Genomic DNA, 16,955 nt, shown 5'->3' on the forward strand with positions numbered 1-16,955 from the left:
ATTTTTTGTAGAATTGGGGTGTCTCTTTATTCTCATACCACTGGGAAATCCATGCCAGAACACACGAATAAAAAGGAAACGTAGGAGGTTCTGAATTTTTTTTTTATTAAAATGATAGCTTTGAGCAAGAGATTGAGAAACATGCAAAATCAGTCCAGAGCGTAAAACCTATAAACGTCAAGGGCCATAGTAAAGAAGAAACCAGAAGATTGGTTGCCCGGCAAAACCCACAAGTCCACCCTCCCCCAATTACAAGACTAGGTTAAACACTCTAGCCCCCATTTTCCAGATCGCATTCCTCTTTCCCACGAAATTTGTAATTGGATTTAGTATATGAGCAGCTCGATTAAATTGAACGTGTTTCAAAACCCTGCAAGACAAACCAATGCAGACTTCAGAATTCTAATCCCATCACCCATAATTTTCCTCGCACTTGTACAGCACAGCACTCAAATTGAGCTTGATATTCATATTTCACATGATTCTGCTATGGTGATCAAATTATTCCCGTAACCCCTATGGGAGAAAAAGATTTATGTCGAATCAAATAATAACCTCTTCTCAAAATAACCAAAGTTTAGCAAGCAACGAAAATAAACACATTCTGACGTGTTTCAAGTAAAACCAGAGGCATCAGGATCTATATTTTTTAACCATTTCGCAAAATGAATAGAAACACCCAAAATGCAATTAAAAATGCACAAATATTTTAGAGTATGAATTACAGAGTGTATCATGCTGTTTAACTTACGACCAAAAATTTGTGCGTGCTCCTAAAAATCAATTTACTATTGAGTCATATAAGATAAGGGAGAGAAAAGGTAGTTGTAAACAGTGTGTGGTGGATAATAAAAGGGTCATCATAACCTACAACTCTGAACAAACTCTTCAAAAATATCACTGACTTAAAATGCAATTAGGCCTTCGATTTCTTCCCTTTGGCTTCATTAGACGGTTGGTTCTTGAAAGGCAGGAAAGTCTTTCCCCCCATGAATGGCCTGAGAACTTCTGGTATCTCTACCCCATCTTCCTTCTGGTAGTTCTCTAGAATGCAGCAAATGGTCCTCTCAGTAGCCGTGAGAGTAGAGTTCAACAAGTGAACATATTGCTTCATCTGCTCATTGCTCTGAAACAGATAAACCGATGCAAAGTCCAATAGTTAAACTTGTTAAAGTATATTCATGTATAGGGGGGGGATTGGAATCAGTTAAAGCTAAAATAAAACATTACTCACAGAAAATTTTCAGCATCACACTATGATCAATTAAAAGTTTAATTGCTCATGGACTCTTAACACAAAGAAGCATCATCATTGCTCATGATTATTCTCAAAAATATAAATTTTTACTTGCCTACCAAATAAATTTCAATGAACTTGCGAGAAAAGTAAGAAATTAGAGATTTCAACACAGAATGGATTTCATAAATATTAGAAAACCAGAACCAACTACAGAAAAAGAAGGAAAAGTAATGAACAAATCGGTGAAAGGAGCAAGTCACTAATGATTTATTTCTGAATAATAACAAAGAAGGGCTACAGTGGAATGAATTCCTACAGCCCCAGAGCTGAGCTCCTACAGAGGGCTAATGCTCTCTGTCCATAACTAATTTGATTATCCTCAAAAGAAACTCTTTCTCCTTACACCATACCAATGTAATAGAAACCCCCTCACCCAAATTATGTCATTCCCTCTCTCTGCCACGTCAACACTCTCTCCTACCCCCTGTTGTTTCTCCTTACAAACACACAGCCCTTAAGCCTGGTCAGCTGACATGCTAATGACCAATAGGGAACCAAATGATCATCCAAAAGAAAAGCAGATTGCAAGATTTTTACAAAAAGCAAGGTCCCGTTTTTAAAATGGAAATGAAAATTTTCGTGATGTTAATGAATAATGCTTACTGAATCCATTAAAATGTTGATTTAAGCATTACTAACCTTTTTCTGACCATATCGAATTTCTAATCTTCTGGCCTGATAATCTGTACAGTTTGAACAGGACACTAGCTCTCTATAAACTTGAGAGGAAGGAAACCATGCTTCTAGATCATACTTCTTTGCTGCAGCATCATTCAAAGCACCAGATACAATGGAAACAACTTGATATGGAAGGTTTAACTGCAGTAAATAAAATTTAATCACATGAGAAACAAAAATAACTTGAGGAAAGTAAAAAGTCAATTATAGTCAGACCAACCAATACATCAATCTACATGCAATGATATCCACAAAAAGTAGAACGTGGAAAAATTAAGTCATCACTTGGCCAATACAGAAGGAAAACAATCATCCATGTACAATGAAGTTGTAGATATAAAAAATTTAGAAAGAAATAAAGGGATGCACTAAACTTTCCCATGGTTAGATATATTTAGCACGGACAAACGGCATATATTCCCATTAATTAATGGTACCCTGGGATTCAGTTTCTGTTTCCAAATTGAATTACATATTTATTTGAAATTTGAACTCATTCACAGAATTGACTTAAAACATTATTTGCTTAATGATGAGCACTATAGCTGTATCATACCGCTTTGTAGAATTCCTCGGAGTTCTTCAGCATTTCCTCATGCATGTTCCACGAGTCATTGTCATTTGGGCTAGTGAGGCAAAATTGCTCCACTTTCTCAAATTGGTGAACTCGGAATATTCCTAAAGTGTCTCGACCATGAGATCCAGCTTCTTTGCGAAAGCAGGATGAATATCCACCATATCTGCAGAAAGCATATTTTCAGAGTTAAAGGTAACATAGTCTTCTAGGTTCCAATGTTAACATGTGGCAAAAAAATCATATTACCTTAACGGTAGCTGGGATGGATGGATCCAATCATCTAAGTGATACGCACAGAGTGGCTGTTCTGCTGTAGCAATCAGATATTTGTCATCTCCTTCACCAGTTACCTAACATTATAAATTTTTAGATAAACTCAAAAAACAGTTAAGGTGGTATTTGTTTTTTATATCTATTATTATCTACCTTAATAACAACTACAAAAACACTGTGTTTCTTTTACTCTGCTGCCTGATCTAAACGTTTTAAGGAGAAAATGGTCTTGTTTTTCCATTTTTCTTCAAATGAAAATATAATAAAAACAAGGTCGCATTTTGTGATTATAAATGAAAACATTTCAACTGAAATGGAAAGGAGAAAACAGACCAAACCAAACATCATGTAAGCATTAAAACTTTAAACGATACAGTACAAAAAGGATATTGGCAGTTTGGCATTAAAAGATTATGGATATTATTCAACAAAGCAAATAGGCACATATTTATTTGTCACAACATATAAAGAATTATATACAAAAGTATTTTTCGAGGTCTTAAAAATCACAAATTGCATGTGGATATAGGCAGATGTCGAAATTCACCAAGTTTTACCTTGTACAGTTCTTCATCAAATTGGGCTAACTGAGCACACTTTGACATTATATCTTTTCTCATGAAGAAAGGAGTCTGCAATAAAGTATACTCCCTTTTATCCAAAAAATCAAGCCCAAAGTTGATAAGAGCTTGATTAAGACGAACACCATCTCCTTTGAGATAGAAACCTCTACCTCCAGCTACATCAGCTCCTGTTATGTATCAAGCAAATTGATATAAAAGATTAGGACGCATGTGAACAACAGGAGCAGAATGCACAAACTAGGGAAAACATTGGCTACCACAGTTGAAATCTAACAGTGTTCGTATTCTGCAGTATTAGATTTTTTTGCCACATGCAAAACTGTGTTACAGACCAAAATACTCCTAACTTTCGCAATCAAGAACGTGTCAGCAAGACACAAAACATGAACTAGTCCAATAGCTAAACCAATCATACGAACAGCTATAGTTCAGAAAGTAGATTACTAAGAGGAGAAAAAGTGTAGGGTGAAAAAACATTACTTCAAAAAGTAAAACCAAAATGCTTGTTGCCCCATCAAAATAAGTAAAATAAAGAAAGAACTCATCACTTGACCACTATAAGAATAAATTCACACCTTTCTTTGTATCTGCTATCCCGAGAAGCTCAACTAGATCCACGTGATTCTTTAGTTTAGGCTCCACTCTTTTCTCCCCCCAGGATCTAACCACAGCATTGTTGGCCTAAACATAAAAGACTCCGGAATTTTAATATGACCAATAAACACAAACAGAAGAAAAATAATACTAACAACAAGTATTACAAAAGAAAAAAATAAACAAACCTCATCGTTGCTTATTGGAACCGAATCGTGGACGAGATTTCCAATAGTTTCCAACTTGGAATTCAAGAGATTTAGAGTTTCCCGAACTTCAACCTCTTTCTCCGCTATCAGTTTCTTGGTCTCCTCCGATTCAGCAATGAACTTAGAAGCATCCTCACCAGCCTGACACGCAGAACAGCATTGAAATGAAACTATTCAGAATCAGAATCCTAATTAAACGAAAATTATAGAAAAGTGGAAAATAAGATACATACACGCTTGAGTTTGGAGACTTCCTTATTGATCTTGTTAAATTCCTTGCGGAGATTCTCGAACTCGAATTGACCTGAAAAAAGCGCACATAAGAGATAACATTGGTGCGAGAATCGATTAGTTACATTGCTACTGTGAAGAGAGAGAGTACGTTTTCGCCATTCTTTGTCGAGATCGATGACCTCGTCGACGGCTTCGACGGAGGCGAAACGACGGCGTTGCGATTCGCGGATGAGTTCAGGGTTATGGCCCTTCTCCTCCCTGAATAGGTTGATGTCCAACATGACTCTTTCTCACGCCGCCACCACCGAATGTAAGAAATGAGAAGAAGGGTTTCACGACTTCAACAAAGAGGGTTTTTCTATTCTAATTTCTTCACTCCAGAAAAAGTTATCATAACACTTTTTTTTATGGCAATGTAAATTATTTTTATTTCCAATTCGTAGAATAATTAACTCTGTTATAAAACTCCAATAGATGTATGGTTGGTAATAAAAACAATTTCGTAAATATTATTATTTTTAATTCGGTAAACTGCACACCATTAAAGTAATTAGGAGTAGCACGAATTTTATTTGATAATACAGTGTGTATTTAGATAGAAATTTAGTTTTTAAGAAGTTACACTATTTAAATTTTATGAAATAAAAAGCTATCAAATTAACTCAAGTATTTTTTTACTGTCTAGTAATCATATTTATTATTATCATAGAAAAACAAATTATAAAGAAATTAATGTAATTGATTATATTCATGTGTTCGGTTTAAGATGCAATCATTTTATTATTAACAAAATAGTATTGTTAATAATAAAAATATTAGGATTGGAATTAAGACACATAATCAATTATTTTATCTAATTTTTAATATAAGATAATGCTCTTTTATATGAACAAGTGAGAATGTTTTTTTTTATATTTATTAGACTCTTTATTTGTTGGACTTCTTATTATCAATTTTTAATAGTTTTTTTTACGTTTATATTTTGATGGGAGTAAAAGGAGTATTTATAAAATATTTTTGGACATTTAAGTTAATATTCAGTATTTGATGGTTAGGTGTTAAATGTTATTAAATACATATATTGATTTACATAGTCAACTTATTTATAGATGGGAGTTGTATTTGTGAATTATTGGACCTTATTAACACATATATCATTGTTAAACTATAGTATTAGTCTAACATGTTGTTAATTATGTTAAACTTTGTGATTATATAGATGTATTTTTAGTACATCGGAAAAATGTTCAATCATGTAATAAGGTCATTCTAAGCCTAATCGTGATCTCGACCATACACTACAAATATATTTTTAATTTTAAGTAAAATAAGGTATGTGAATGGACCTGTCTATCTTAATTTCTAACCTTCATAAATCTATCTTAATTTCTAACCTTCATAAATCTACACTAAAAAATGTATAGTTTATATTTTAAATAAGTTTTAATTTCTATAAATCACATCCTTCTTACAAAACCTACAAACTAGATGAAGTAACTCACATGAACTAAGAGAAGTAAGATATATTATATTTTTGAGTTGGACTGAGTTTTACGACATGAGTTATAGGTAACCACAAATAAAACGTAGGTTAGGTATATTGTCAAGAATAAAGAAATTGGTTTCAAATTGGATGAATTATTATTAAATGTTGTAATATATATATATATATATATATATATATATAAACAAATTGTAACTACCGAAAAGGAATATAAAACTTAATTATGTCTATTTAATCAACTAATTATATCACATAATAACTAATTATATCATATGATAACTGATATATAATTTCTTTAATAACTAGTAATATCATATAACTGATATATTCCTTAATATATACAAATATATGTATTCAAAAAATTTACCTAAAAATCCGTATAAGTGTGGGTTCTTTCCAAGGTATCACACTTGTTGCAGGTTAAGTAAGTAGGGGTGACAATACGGACTAGCCCGCCAGCATTAGTTCACAAAATGTGGGTCATCTGCCCCGCATAAAGGATGACTCACAAACTTGCGGGCTAGTCTACATGAAGAATAACTCAGAGGCCTTCGGACTAGTATGCATAAGAAAAATAGTTTTTTATTAAAAAAAGTATTAATGCACTTGTAATATATATAGAACAAAAAAAACTAGAGGAGACAATTTTGTATTTTTTATTAAGGTGTTTCTTCTTGCACCCCATAAAATTACTTCCTGCACTAATCAATTTTGGAATTTAATTTCAATAACATAAAAGTCAATTCTAGAAATGAAAATTTAGAAAAAAAAATTTATGAAATAACCTTTCCATAACAACCATTCTACCTTCCTTAATCTATAAGAGATATTTTGGTGTTCGAAATTCAATTTTTGGAATTGATGGGGTGCATGAAGAAATTTGAGGGGATCCAAGAAAAAACATCATTTTTATTATTATGTGGGTAGGCGAGTTGGCTCACCCGGTTTCATATTTGACCCACAAAGATTATAGATTATGCGAGACGGGTCTAAACAAGTGAGCAAGCCAAAATAATGGATCTGCCTCACGTTTTTCATAACAGCTTGCAGATTGTTCTGCTTAACCCGCCCTACATTGTCACTCCTACAAGTAAGTGATTCATAAGATTTACCAAAATACCCATCATAAGGCATTATATAGTTTCTATTAAACATTTTTTTCTCTATTTGATGATATTAAATATGAATATTTGTGTTTTATTAATCAACAATGAGAAAGAACTTTCTTAAGTGATTAATAACGATGATATTAAATATGAATATTTGCGTTTTATTTGATACTATTATTTTTGAAAATAAAACATTGATTATTTTATTATATGTATGATTATTTTAAAAGTGTTTTATATTAAGTATTGGGGGGTTATATTTTCAACTTATCATTTTTTTTTTCAATTCTCTCCTTTTTTTTTCTTATTATTTAAACTTGTTTTACTATCACGTATAGATTAGACTTCTATGATTCTTTATTATGATGAATTTTGACATTAAAATATAAAATTTACAAACAAATATTCACTTCATTTAAAAATATTTTACCCAAAAGTATATTAACATTTACTATCTTGTTAATAAAAACATATTGTTTAGTGGCAACCACCTAATATTAGGTTAGGGTTGAGTCTTAGGTTTAAGTTAAGTGAAGAGAGAAAGAGAGATTAGTGGCAACATGAGCACTTGCATTTGTTGCACCTCTTCTGGTTGGAACCTTGGCCAACTCTTTAGTTATATTCCCATTATTCTACATTTACGTGTGTCCACTTTAACTCTAAGCTTGTGTTTGTTTCTCTGTAAGTACGATAGAAAAGAGAATGAGTGAGTTGTTTGTATTTGTTGATTTGTGAAGAAATGAAGAAGAGGATTTGTAGAGAAAGGGGTATTGGATTGGAGTTCTTGGAAGTTGTGAGAAGAAAGAAGTGGAAAAACCAGCTAACATAGGAATATATTACGAATATGACCCTATATTTGTTCTGGAAATTATTTCTTTATTATATTTCATGGAAATTGTTTCATTATTTTATTTCATGCAAGTTCTGAATTAATTAGGCTACAATTTTGTAATCATATTTTATAAAAAACAATAATAATTAATAATAAAAATAATAATGTATAATAAAAATAAATACAATTTTCTATAAAATAAATAAATTTATATAATAATATTAGTATAAAAAATAACTATAAAAGCTATTATTATTTAAATTTAATATAAAAAATTATTAAATTTTTTATAATTATAAATATTTAAAGATTATTTATTTTATCTAACAATTTGTATTTTTTAAACTGATATTACACACTTTTTTTTGACAATTTTTCATATTTTTGTATTTTCTATGTAGTCTACTATTTGTACAATCTTTCATATTTTGTATTTTCTATGAAGTCTACTATTTCATAGTATCAGGGATAATATTTTAATTATAAACTACTAAAATACATAAATAATAAAATATATTTTTTTAATTATTTTTAATATAAGAGTATCGTAAATAATTTATAAATTTTTAATTAACATACTAAAACATCTCATATTTTATTATCTAAATAATTTTAAAATAAAGATAAATTTTTAAAATAATATTTAAAATATTTTAAAAAATTCTTCACAATATATCATTTCCGAGTAAACTTTCACCAAATATTCTCTCTAAGATTCTAATAACAAATAATAATAAGAATTTTGAATTTAAAACAAAAAATCTAAACTAGAATTCCTCCTTTGCGTAACAACATTTTGCATTTAGTTTGTTATGTTACTTTTTTCATTACAACCACCATGTACTGTTTTTGACCAGTTCTACATGGCATTTGAAGTTCAACGTTTGAAAAATTATTTTGGACATACATCCATCCAAGCTATGTGTCAATTGATCCCCAAATGATTGGTTCCATCTTCAACTTTAACTTTCTTTGCCACCGACTTAGTATTGTGGCCCTTGATGAAGAGCAGTTACACAGCGTATTATTTGCTGCGGTTGCCTTTCCAATTGAGCTGATTCGGTAAGTGCAGGTGTGGACAAGAGACAATTATTACACTTGGTTTTCAAATTTAAATAAAACTAATCATAATTTAAATCATGCCAAAAACTATTGTGTAAAATTGTGAAGGGAAGAATCCCAGTTACTTTTCAACACCAGAATCATTTGATAACTATGCAATATCATTCCATCTGCATAACTGGATTGTATCCAAAATTATACTCTGTCGTAGTATATAATTCTTTGTTATCTCTAGTAATACATCTTACACCTGTAACAAATCCGGCTATTGTTCTAAAGCTTTCCCGGAAAGAATGGTAACCTACTGAAGAAAGAATGAACTTAATTGGTAACTTTGCCTGGTCCGACTCCATAGAATGATGATTTTCATCCCATACATAATCTCCCTTCACTACAGCTGCGGTCAGTGCACCAAAGGTCTCACCCCCACTAACAAAACAATGGATCCCGCCACAATCTCACTCATTGCAACTCAAAACTCAAAACAACCACTGAAAAAGTAAAATAGTCCACACGTTGTGAAGAGACGTATTTGAATTGGCAGATGTCACTTCTGGGGTGAATCTGAACTTATTAGGTTGACCCACAAGTTTGCAAGCTTGACTATGTAAGGCTTCCCGTTCCATGTCACCAAATTCAACCCTGATCCACAATAAATTACAAGGCCAAAGTGGTAGGTAGTTGTTATTTCCACACATTTTATCTATTGATCATAACAGATACTAAATGCAAATGTAAAATTGGTGTTAAAAAGATATAAACTATTCGAACATAATACAGAAAGACTCTTTCCAACATTGATCCTGCAGCACGTGCACCTTATTTTCACTTCTTTTTGGGTATGTGAAGTGTTTTTTTTCAGTACTTTAGTTCTGCAGGTTCACTCCATGATAATATCAACGGAGAATAAGTTCAACTGCTCAATTGCTATCATTGTTTATAGCTAACAAGATTTCGCTGAAGGAGCTCCATGCGGCAAATGCCAAAGGAGCTAAGAAATTTTCACACTATATTTTTCCTAATCATAAATAATGGGCATTTGGACACCTTTATGCACCGTAACAAACAGCAAGGAAAAGATTCTATCCAAAAGTAATTTTAAATGGATTTCGATCCTCTCATGTCTGGCGTTAACAGGAGATATTGTCTAATAAAATCCTAACCATTAATTATATTTATTTCAAAATTTAACAGTTGAAATAAAAGCCAACTAAAACTATAAAAGAATGGGGAACGTGAGTGTTTACTTTTAGTGAGATAATTGGTTAGTTTTTATTTTAACCGTATATATTAAGTGATAAACACAATAAATGGTTAAAATTTATTAACAGGACTTCTCCTATTAAGCATGAACAGGACAGGATCCAAATTCATTTTAAATCAATTTTAATCACTTACATTCAAAGAAAGTCAAGATTATAGTGCGTATACCTGGTATGCAATCAGCTGGCAAGGCTGACAACTGGCAAGTAGTTTGTTCTCCAGTGATAACATAGCTACGAAGTGCATGTTCATCAAGCTCGTGAATATACTTAATGGATTCAACTAATTCCCTTGAAATCTCATCTGGCTCAAAATTATTCTGATTTGATATATTCAAAAGAGCTTCTTGAAGTCCTGAAGCCAACCATATGCTATAACACTCGTTCAAAAGGAAACATAAATTTTTATGATCTATGGAACGTGATAACATCCAAGGTTGGTGAAGTTTGATTGAAGCTCCAATAATTTCTGCAACTCTATATATTTCCCCGAGTGCAATGATATACTGAACACCTATGTGAACCCACCACCCCAGAAAACAAAGGTTATTCCAGACTCCTTAAGTTCATCTACATCAGAAGCATATATATTAGGCTTGACATAATCATGTAGCTTACCTTTTCGGTTCGATAATATTTGGTCATGGACATTCTGTAGAACAGCTTGCTTCCAAACATAAGCACCATGCTTCAGCTCTTGAGAACAAACAAGAGCTATTTTGGACCATATGGTAAGATAATTAGACTGTTCTTCTCTTGATCCCAACTTGAGAAGCCTTATTGTGGATACTGTATCTTTCAGAAGTTCAATAGCAGATTTTATATCCTTCTCAGCCTATTAAAATACAAATGTACAAGTGTTGTTAAGCTGAATGGTCTGGTAAGAAAGAATGTTATCAATAAATAAAATAAGAAAATATTAACTATTTATCCATTAAATTAATCTCAAGGAAAATTGAGACAAATATCAGTGCATCACTACTGACAGAAATGGCTAAATCAGACATTCAATCATATATTCTGTTTGAAACTATCAAAATCATTCAGCAGATACAGTGTCAGTACTATTTGCACATGCAACAGAACAAACTTTAAAAATACAACAAAATATTTTCAAGAAATAGACATACCTTCAACAACCTTGATGCTAGTTGGTATTCGGACTCCAAAGGTTGGAACTTAGGTTCCTTCAAAACTTCAAGAAGTTCATTAAAGCAGACATTTGTTGGGCAATAATCCTCAGAGAGATATTCAGTAGGGACACCCATATTATCCTGATGCAGTATCTCGGATAATTCCTATAAAAGAAGAAAAGAGAGTAGAAACGGTGCTGAATCTATTAATAGCTTGTGCATTTGACTAACAAAGAAAAAAATATCCATACACAAATTCAAAAGCAGAAGAAAACCAAATTCACAATAACAAAATGCTAATAGCTCAACTCGATAATGTTTGATGGGGGGCCTTTGACCCAATGTACACAGTCACAAGCAAAGGCATTAGGTCTGGGGTTCCGCTAGCTTTGTGCCAAATCCTTCCAGACCTACCTCCGGATTCTCCCATTTCCCCCATGGAGAGAAACCCACTCACCTATCCCTTTCCCAGAGTTTTTACATTTACTATAGTAAGGGAAAAATAAGCAAAAAGTACAAAACATTAGACAGGAAATAGATAACAAAATAGTTCATATACTGACCTGAATTTGTTCCTGAAGAGCTTTTGCTTTAGCATCTTCACCCGAAAGAGCAACAACATTTAGAGTTTTCTAAGAACATTAATTTGAGTAATTTCAGTGTCAGTAAATTTTAGTATTATATACAAAGAAAGACCACAGAAGATTAGCTACCTTGAGATTCTGAAGATGTGACAGAACATAATTGCACAATTCATCCTTCAATTTGCCATAAAACTCTGCATAGTCAATCTGCTCTAACTTCGTTGATAACTGGGTTGGCGGTAAATCTGTGTGATCTAGAGTAGATGCGTGATCTTGACTTTTTGTTTCAGAGACGGCATCCTTAAATTCCCATGAATCATCCACAAAATCATCATCGCCGTTGGCCAAAGCAGAATTTAGAACTGTTGGGGAAGAATGCAACCCATTCTCATTGACTTGTGATGCGTGACTAAAAGAAGTTTGCTGTGAAGATTCATGGGTAAATCCTGATCCAGTTGAAGCATCCTTAAAGTCCCAGAAGTCATCATCTAAACCATCATTACCAGTAACCAAACTGGAGCCTGATACTTCAGGCGAGGCAAGAATCTGATTTCCACTTGCTTTTGGAGTCACATTTGGAGAAGTTACGCTTTGAGATTGATTATACAAATTCCATAAGTCATTGATAGATAAGTTGGATACATGGCTATTACAGTTGTTCTTTATTGGGGATGTTGGTGTATAGTGAGACAGATCTTGAGGCTCAGATTGTTCATCAGTATCTGGTGTCTCATCACCAAAAATTGACAGAGGCAAGGCTTCCCTACGATTCTCTGAGCCTGTTAGGGGCTTCTGCAAATAGAAAGAATAGTAACAATAACATTATGTTTAAAATGTATGAACACTTAAATGAATAATAAACAAAAGAATGAGTCATAAGACAAACTCGTGAAATTTTTTCATAAAACCAAAGTAACTCAAAAATCAAGATTGAAAATCCTTCAAGAAATTAAACCCTATACAATGCCACATGATATATAAAATATGACATCATACCGATTCAGTACCTCATGTTTTGTAACAGCATCATCTGATTCAAAAAAATTGACATCTGAATCAACATTTATATTAGTTGGGGAAGCATTGTTTATGCTGTTATCAGCCTGATTATTTTTGGTTTCGATTCTTTTGAAGTGTGACTCTGAACTCTGATTGTCTTCACCCACAAAACTAGAATTGAAATTAAATCCGAAGTTCCATTCATCAGATTGATGAGATACTGACGCAAGAGATGAACCAATTGTACCGTCATTGAGTAATTCCATATTAGTGGGATAAATGTCAGCCTTCTCCGATGCTTTCTAATACCACAAAACCACAATCAGATGGTGTTAATGGACATTCCTCAATAATATGAATGAACAATGTAACACAAAATGAGGAAATTATGTGAAAACAACTGACCAAATTTTGATTTGATCCTGACCCTGAATTCAACTCCCCAAAACTTTGGCTGAGCATGGCAAAACCAGTTCCAACATCTTTTGATTCACTATTCAGACCTGGTTGTGGGTTAATATGATTTTGCGAAGAAAATTGTGGACTCAATTCAAAGTCCAGGTGCCACCCGCCAGCTTTGTCCGAAATCCCATTGGACGAATCAAACACAGTACCAACATCAAGAGCACCATTATCATGCTTTTGCACTTCAGCCTTTAAAATATAATACAAATTATCAGGGAAACAAAATTCATTACATGAATGAGCAAGTATGTATTTCTGTGATGTAATCAATCTCTAGCCCAAGAAAATAGCCCCTTAATGCACTTTAAATCATAGATGCTGACCGGCAATTGAAAAAACGACCCAAAACACAAAATTTAAGCATACATAACAATTCATCGATACCCACTAGCACTATTTTCCAACCCTGTTTTGTCCTCATCTAGGGAATCAACTCTTGCTTCTCACATGGAAACTACAAAAAATAATCACATATCACTAGCAAAAATAAAAAGCAATCACAAGATCTACATGGTACTATAGCTTTCGTATCGTAAACCTCGTTTCCACAGTACAAGCAATAGAAAATATCCACCGATAGTTCTGAGACTAAGGAAAGAAAATTCAATCATACTTATGAATTCCAGCATTCTCTTCAGCTTCAATTTCAATAATCCCCTACCTTAAATAAATTCGCTCAATTACCTTAACATCCTGGCTCTTGATTCCAGTTTCCCATTCCGCAGACTTGAATTCCCACCCATCCTCATCCTCCTCATCCTCCTCATCCTCATTGGAATTCAATTTGCTTCCCTTGGAGTTCGAGGGATTGGGAGCAGCAACATTGGACACCGAAACCGATCCGTTGTGAGAATCCATCTGAGGAAGCTGGTGATTATACAAACTGGAAATCAAATCACTGATTCCAACGGACCCGTTGGAACCAGATCCCCTTTTGACAACCCCGCCGTTGGGGAAATCATTAGCAGAAGTGCGCTCCTCCTCCTCTTCCTCCTCCTCGCCAAAGATCGAGAGCGGAATAGCTCCCTTGGGCTTTTTCGCCGCCTCGTCTTGAACGGCGACGCCGTTATTCTCATTTACGTGTTTGGTCGTGGGATCCGGGAAGGGTTTTAACAGGTCGTTGTTGATCTGGCTGGAATGGTTAACGAAGTCGCCCCAATCGTTGTCGACGAGGACGCGATTATTGTCGTTTGCGGTGGATGGGAAGGTTTGACTCGGAAACGACGCGAAGGTGAAGTCGCCAAAGCTCTCGTCGTCGTCGTCCTCCTCCGCCATAGCTCACAAACTCGCTATCAATTCCGTTTCTTGCGTTGGATGTTAATAACGTTTTCGCGTTTGTGTTGCAAAAAGAAAAATGGTGCGGTTAAGTATGACGTGTGAATTATGTAATGCCAGTGGCACTACTGCACCTATCGTGTGATGTGGATATGTGGCGCTTCTCTATAGCCTCATACCTCAAATATAAAAAGGGGTTTTTAAAATTGGGAATTTAAACAACTTTTGATGGTTTACATGGTGAAATGAAAGGTGCAAGTTTTTCAATGTTCTCAAACCAAACCTCAACACTTCCAAACCACAACTAGTCTTATAAGTTGTGACACTCCTACTTCAACAACTTGTTCAAAGTTACATTCAACATCACATTGTAAAAACGCCAATCAAATTCATCCTTGTTCTTCTTCTTTGTCCTTTTACTTCGGTTAGTATATTTAAGACTGCAAAATTAAAGATGTTTATGAAATGCATAGTTTAAACTTTATTTTTGGAACATGTCAAATCCCAATATACATGTTACAATTACAAGGAAGTGCAAGGTCACATGCTTATGAAGAACTTGTGACAAAGTACAGTCCCGTATACACAAAATCACAGTAAAATAATTGTTCCAAACAACCAAGAAAAAGAAAAGAAGAAAGGGGAAAGAAAAATCCACGAAATGAATGAAGCAAAGGAGAAAGAAAGGAAAGAATCGATTTAGTTGAAGAAGAGAAGAAGCGTGGTGAAGAAGAATGCGAGCATGAGCAAGTGGGGTTTGGAAAGATGAGCAAGCCGAGAAGATGAAGAGGAGAAATTTGCAGAAGAAGAGTTGGTGCCAACAATAAAAACCATCCAATCATCTTCTGTGCCAACCCCTGCAATGTTGTACTTGGAGTTATTGAGGTACTTTGTGAAGCGATTAGATTTGGTGTAGTTGGAAAAGAGAACATCGTGGTTCAACTTGGGGACACAGAGAGGCATGATGACCCCATCTGTGGTGGTGTTGATTTCGATGCTGCATTTGGCTAAGTTCTTCTGGAAGTTGGGAATTTTGGAGTTGTTACCAGGCGTGGGGTAGTAGTCACGAAAGGTTTCACAGTGCATGTCTGCTAGATCTTCTGCGATCTCCTCAGCTAAGCAAGAAGCCTTGGCACTCTCATCCAGAACAGGAAGGTTCATAACTTTTCTGTAAATGTTGACGTCATGAAGCAGATTCTTCCCCTCGTCTGCAATGGAAACCACACAAACCAAAGCAGAAGGACATCATCAGTAACATGAGAAAGAATGTCTGAACATACATTTGTGGTTTCGATTAAGCCTAACTCAATCTCATAAAACCGGCTCATAGGGTTGAGGTTTTCACCCACTTATATACAATGGGATCTCCAACACACTTCCTCACGCCGAGAGTGATAACAACTCGTGCGTGGGGATAACATATTATAGATGGTGGCTTGATAAACCCAACAAATACTCGCTAGGATAGACTCAAAAATGGCTCTGATACCATGTTACAAAGTGGACTTTAAGCCTAACTCAACCCTATAAAACCGGCTCAAAGGGTTGAGGTTTGCACCCACCTATATACAATTTCCAAGAGAGAGACAATGAAAGAGACTCACCATCACAGGCTACTGGACTAGGAAGCAGGTGGAAGGCAACGAGAGAGGCAATCAGAAGGTGGAGACCAATCTTGAAAGAGAGCATGATTGAGTTAATGGAGTGTGACAAGAGGCAAAAACAGAACTTCTTATGGAGAATGCTCTCAAGAGAATTGTAACTCACTGTGTGTTCATGTCATTATGATATAGGCTGTAATAAATAAACAAGTCCCCAAAGAGGGATGAATTAGAATTAAAAAGATAATGGAATATGAATGAAAAGATTCAATGACACAATACTTCAATGATTAGGTTAAAAGATGTTATCAAATAAATTTACTTCACATGAGTACACATTTTAGTAGAAGAAGATTATTTGTTTTTCTACTTTTAGTCAAAATTTCTCCATCTTTCATATCGATTTACATATTAGTAGAAAACTATTTCTCTTTTTACTTTGAACCATAATCTAAAATAATTTATTATTTGGTTGTCAATGTATCAAAGAAGTTTTTTTAAATTTAAAGCTAGTTGTAAAGTTTTAAGCATGGAGAGACATTTAAGAGAAATAGAATGAGTAAAGGAGTGTGTCCAGATTGGATAATTCCTTATGCTTTATTAACAGATAGGGAAATTCTCCTTACTTTTGGGCTACCTTGCTTGTGGTGTTGGGTGCTTCTACCCTATTATTCTTTTTG

General features: G+C 34.0%; 3 protein-coding genes across 3 annotated transcripts; all 3 read right to left on the reverse strand.

Moving 5' to 3' along the window:
• Positions 1-666: 666 nt before the first annotated feature.
• On the reverse strand, positions 667-4,895 carry LOC137829833 (serine--tRNA ligase). The gene is made up of 9 exons (XM_068636790.1): positions 4,598-4,895; positions 4,449-4,519; positions 4,195-4,356; positions 3,988-4,093; positions 3,386-3,579; positions 2,802-2,905; positions 2,535-2,718; positions 1,940-2,119; positions 667-1,126 (listed from the first exon to the last, which is right to left on the reverse strand). The coding sequence occupies exons 1-9, from the start codon at positions 4,728-4,730 to the stop codon at positions 917-919; spliced, it is 1,344 nt and encodes a 447-aa protein (XP_068492891.1). The 5' UTR covers positions 4,731-4,895; the 3' UTR covers positions 667-916.
• Positions 4,896-9,099: 4,204 nt separating this feature from the next.
• Positions 9,100-15,197, reverse strand: LOC137829834 (uncharacterized). Its single transcript, XM_068636791.1, has 9 exons — positions 14,084-15,197; positions 13,340-13,588; positions 12,943-13,236; positions 12,065-12,727; positions 11,915-11,983; positions 11,349-11,516; positions 10,837-11,053; positions 10,388-10,732; positions 9,100-9,598 (listed from the first exon to the last, which is right to left on the reverse strand). The coding sequence occupies exons 1-9, from the start codon at positions 14,672-14,674 to the stop codon at positions 9,504-9,506; spliced, it is 2,691 nt and encodes an 896-aa protein (XP_068492892.1). The 5' UTR covers positions 14,675-15,197; the 3' UTR covers positions 9,100-9,503.
• Positions 15,132-16,464, reverse strand: LOC137829838 (uncharacterized GPI-anchored protein At3g06035-like). Its single transcript, XM_068636797.1, has 2 exons — positions 16,279-16,464; positions 15,132-15,882 (listed from the first exon to the last, which is right to left on the reverse strand). Exons 1-2 carry the CDS (start codon positions 16,361-16,363, stop codon positions 15,374-15,376), a joined length of 594 nt encoding a protein of 197 aa, XP_068492898.1. The 5' UTR covers positions 16,364-16,464; the 3' UTR covers positions 15,132-15,373.
• Between the last annotated feature and the right edge of the window lie 491 nt (positions 16,465-16,955).

This window comes from Phaseolus vulgaris, chromosome 7 (assembly GCF_000499845.2).
Source record: "Phaseolus vulgaris cultivar G19833 chromosome 7, P. vulgaris v2.0, whole genome shotgun sequence".
In the NCBI taxonomy this organism is placed as follows: Eukaryota; Viridiplantae; Streptophyta; class Magnoliopsida; order Fabales; family Fabaceae; genus Phaseolus; species Phaseolus vulgaris.

Excerpts from the sequence above, each read along its gene's own strand:
- LOC137829833 (XM_068636790.1), bottom strand. The coding sequence starts at position 4,730 with ATGTTGGACATCAACCTATTCAGGGAGGAGAAGGGCCATAACCCTGAA. Across the intron at positions 3,580-3,987 it reads GATAGCAGATACAAAGAAAG|GAGCTGATGTAGCTGGAGGT; the intron begins GTGTGAATTTAT and ends GATACATAACAG. Across the intron at positions 2,906-3,385 it reads TTGATGAAGAACTGTACAAG|GTAACTGGTGAAGGAGATGA; the intron begins GTAAAACTTGGT and ends TTATAATGTTAG.
- LOC137829834 (XM_068636791.1), bottom strand. The coding sequence starts at position 14,674 with ATGGCGGAGGAGGACGACGACGACGAGAGCTTTGGCGACTTCACCTTC. Across the intron at positions 11,517-11,914 it reads CTCTTCAGGAACAAATTCAG|GAATTATCCGAGATACTGCA; the intron begins GTCAGTATATGA and ends CTTCTTTTATAG. Across the intron at positions 9,599-10,387 it reads GCCAGCTGATTGCATACCAG|GGTTGAATTTGGTGACATGG; the intron begins GTATACGCACTA and ends ATTGTGGATCAG.
- LOC137829838 (XM_068636797.1), bottom strand. The coding sequence starts at position 16,363 with ATGCTCTCTTTCAAGATTGGTCTCCACCTTCTGATTGCCTCTCTCGTT. Across the intron at positions 15,883-16,278 it reads TAGTCCAGTAGCCTGTGATG|ACGAGGGGAAGAATCTGCTT; the intron begins GTGAGTCTCTTT and ends TTTCCATTGCAG.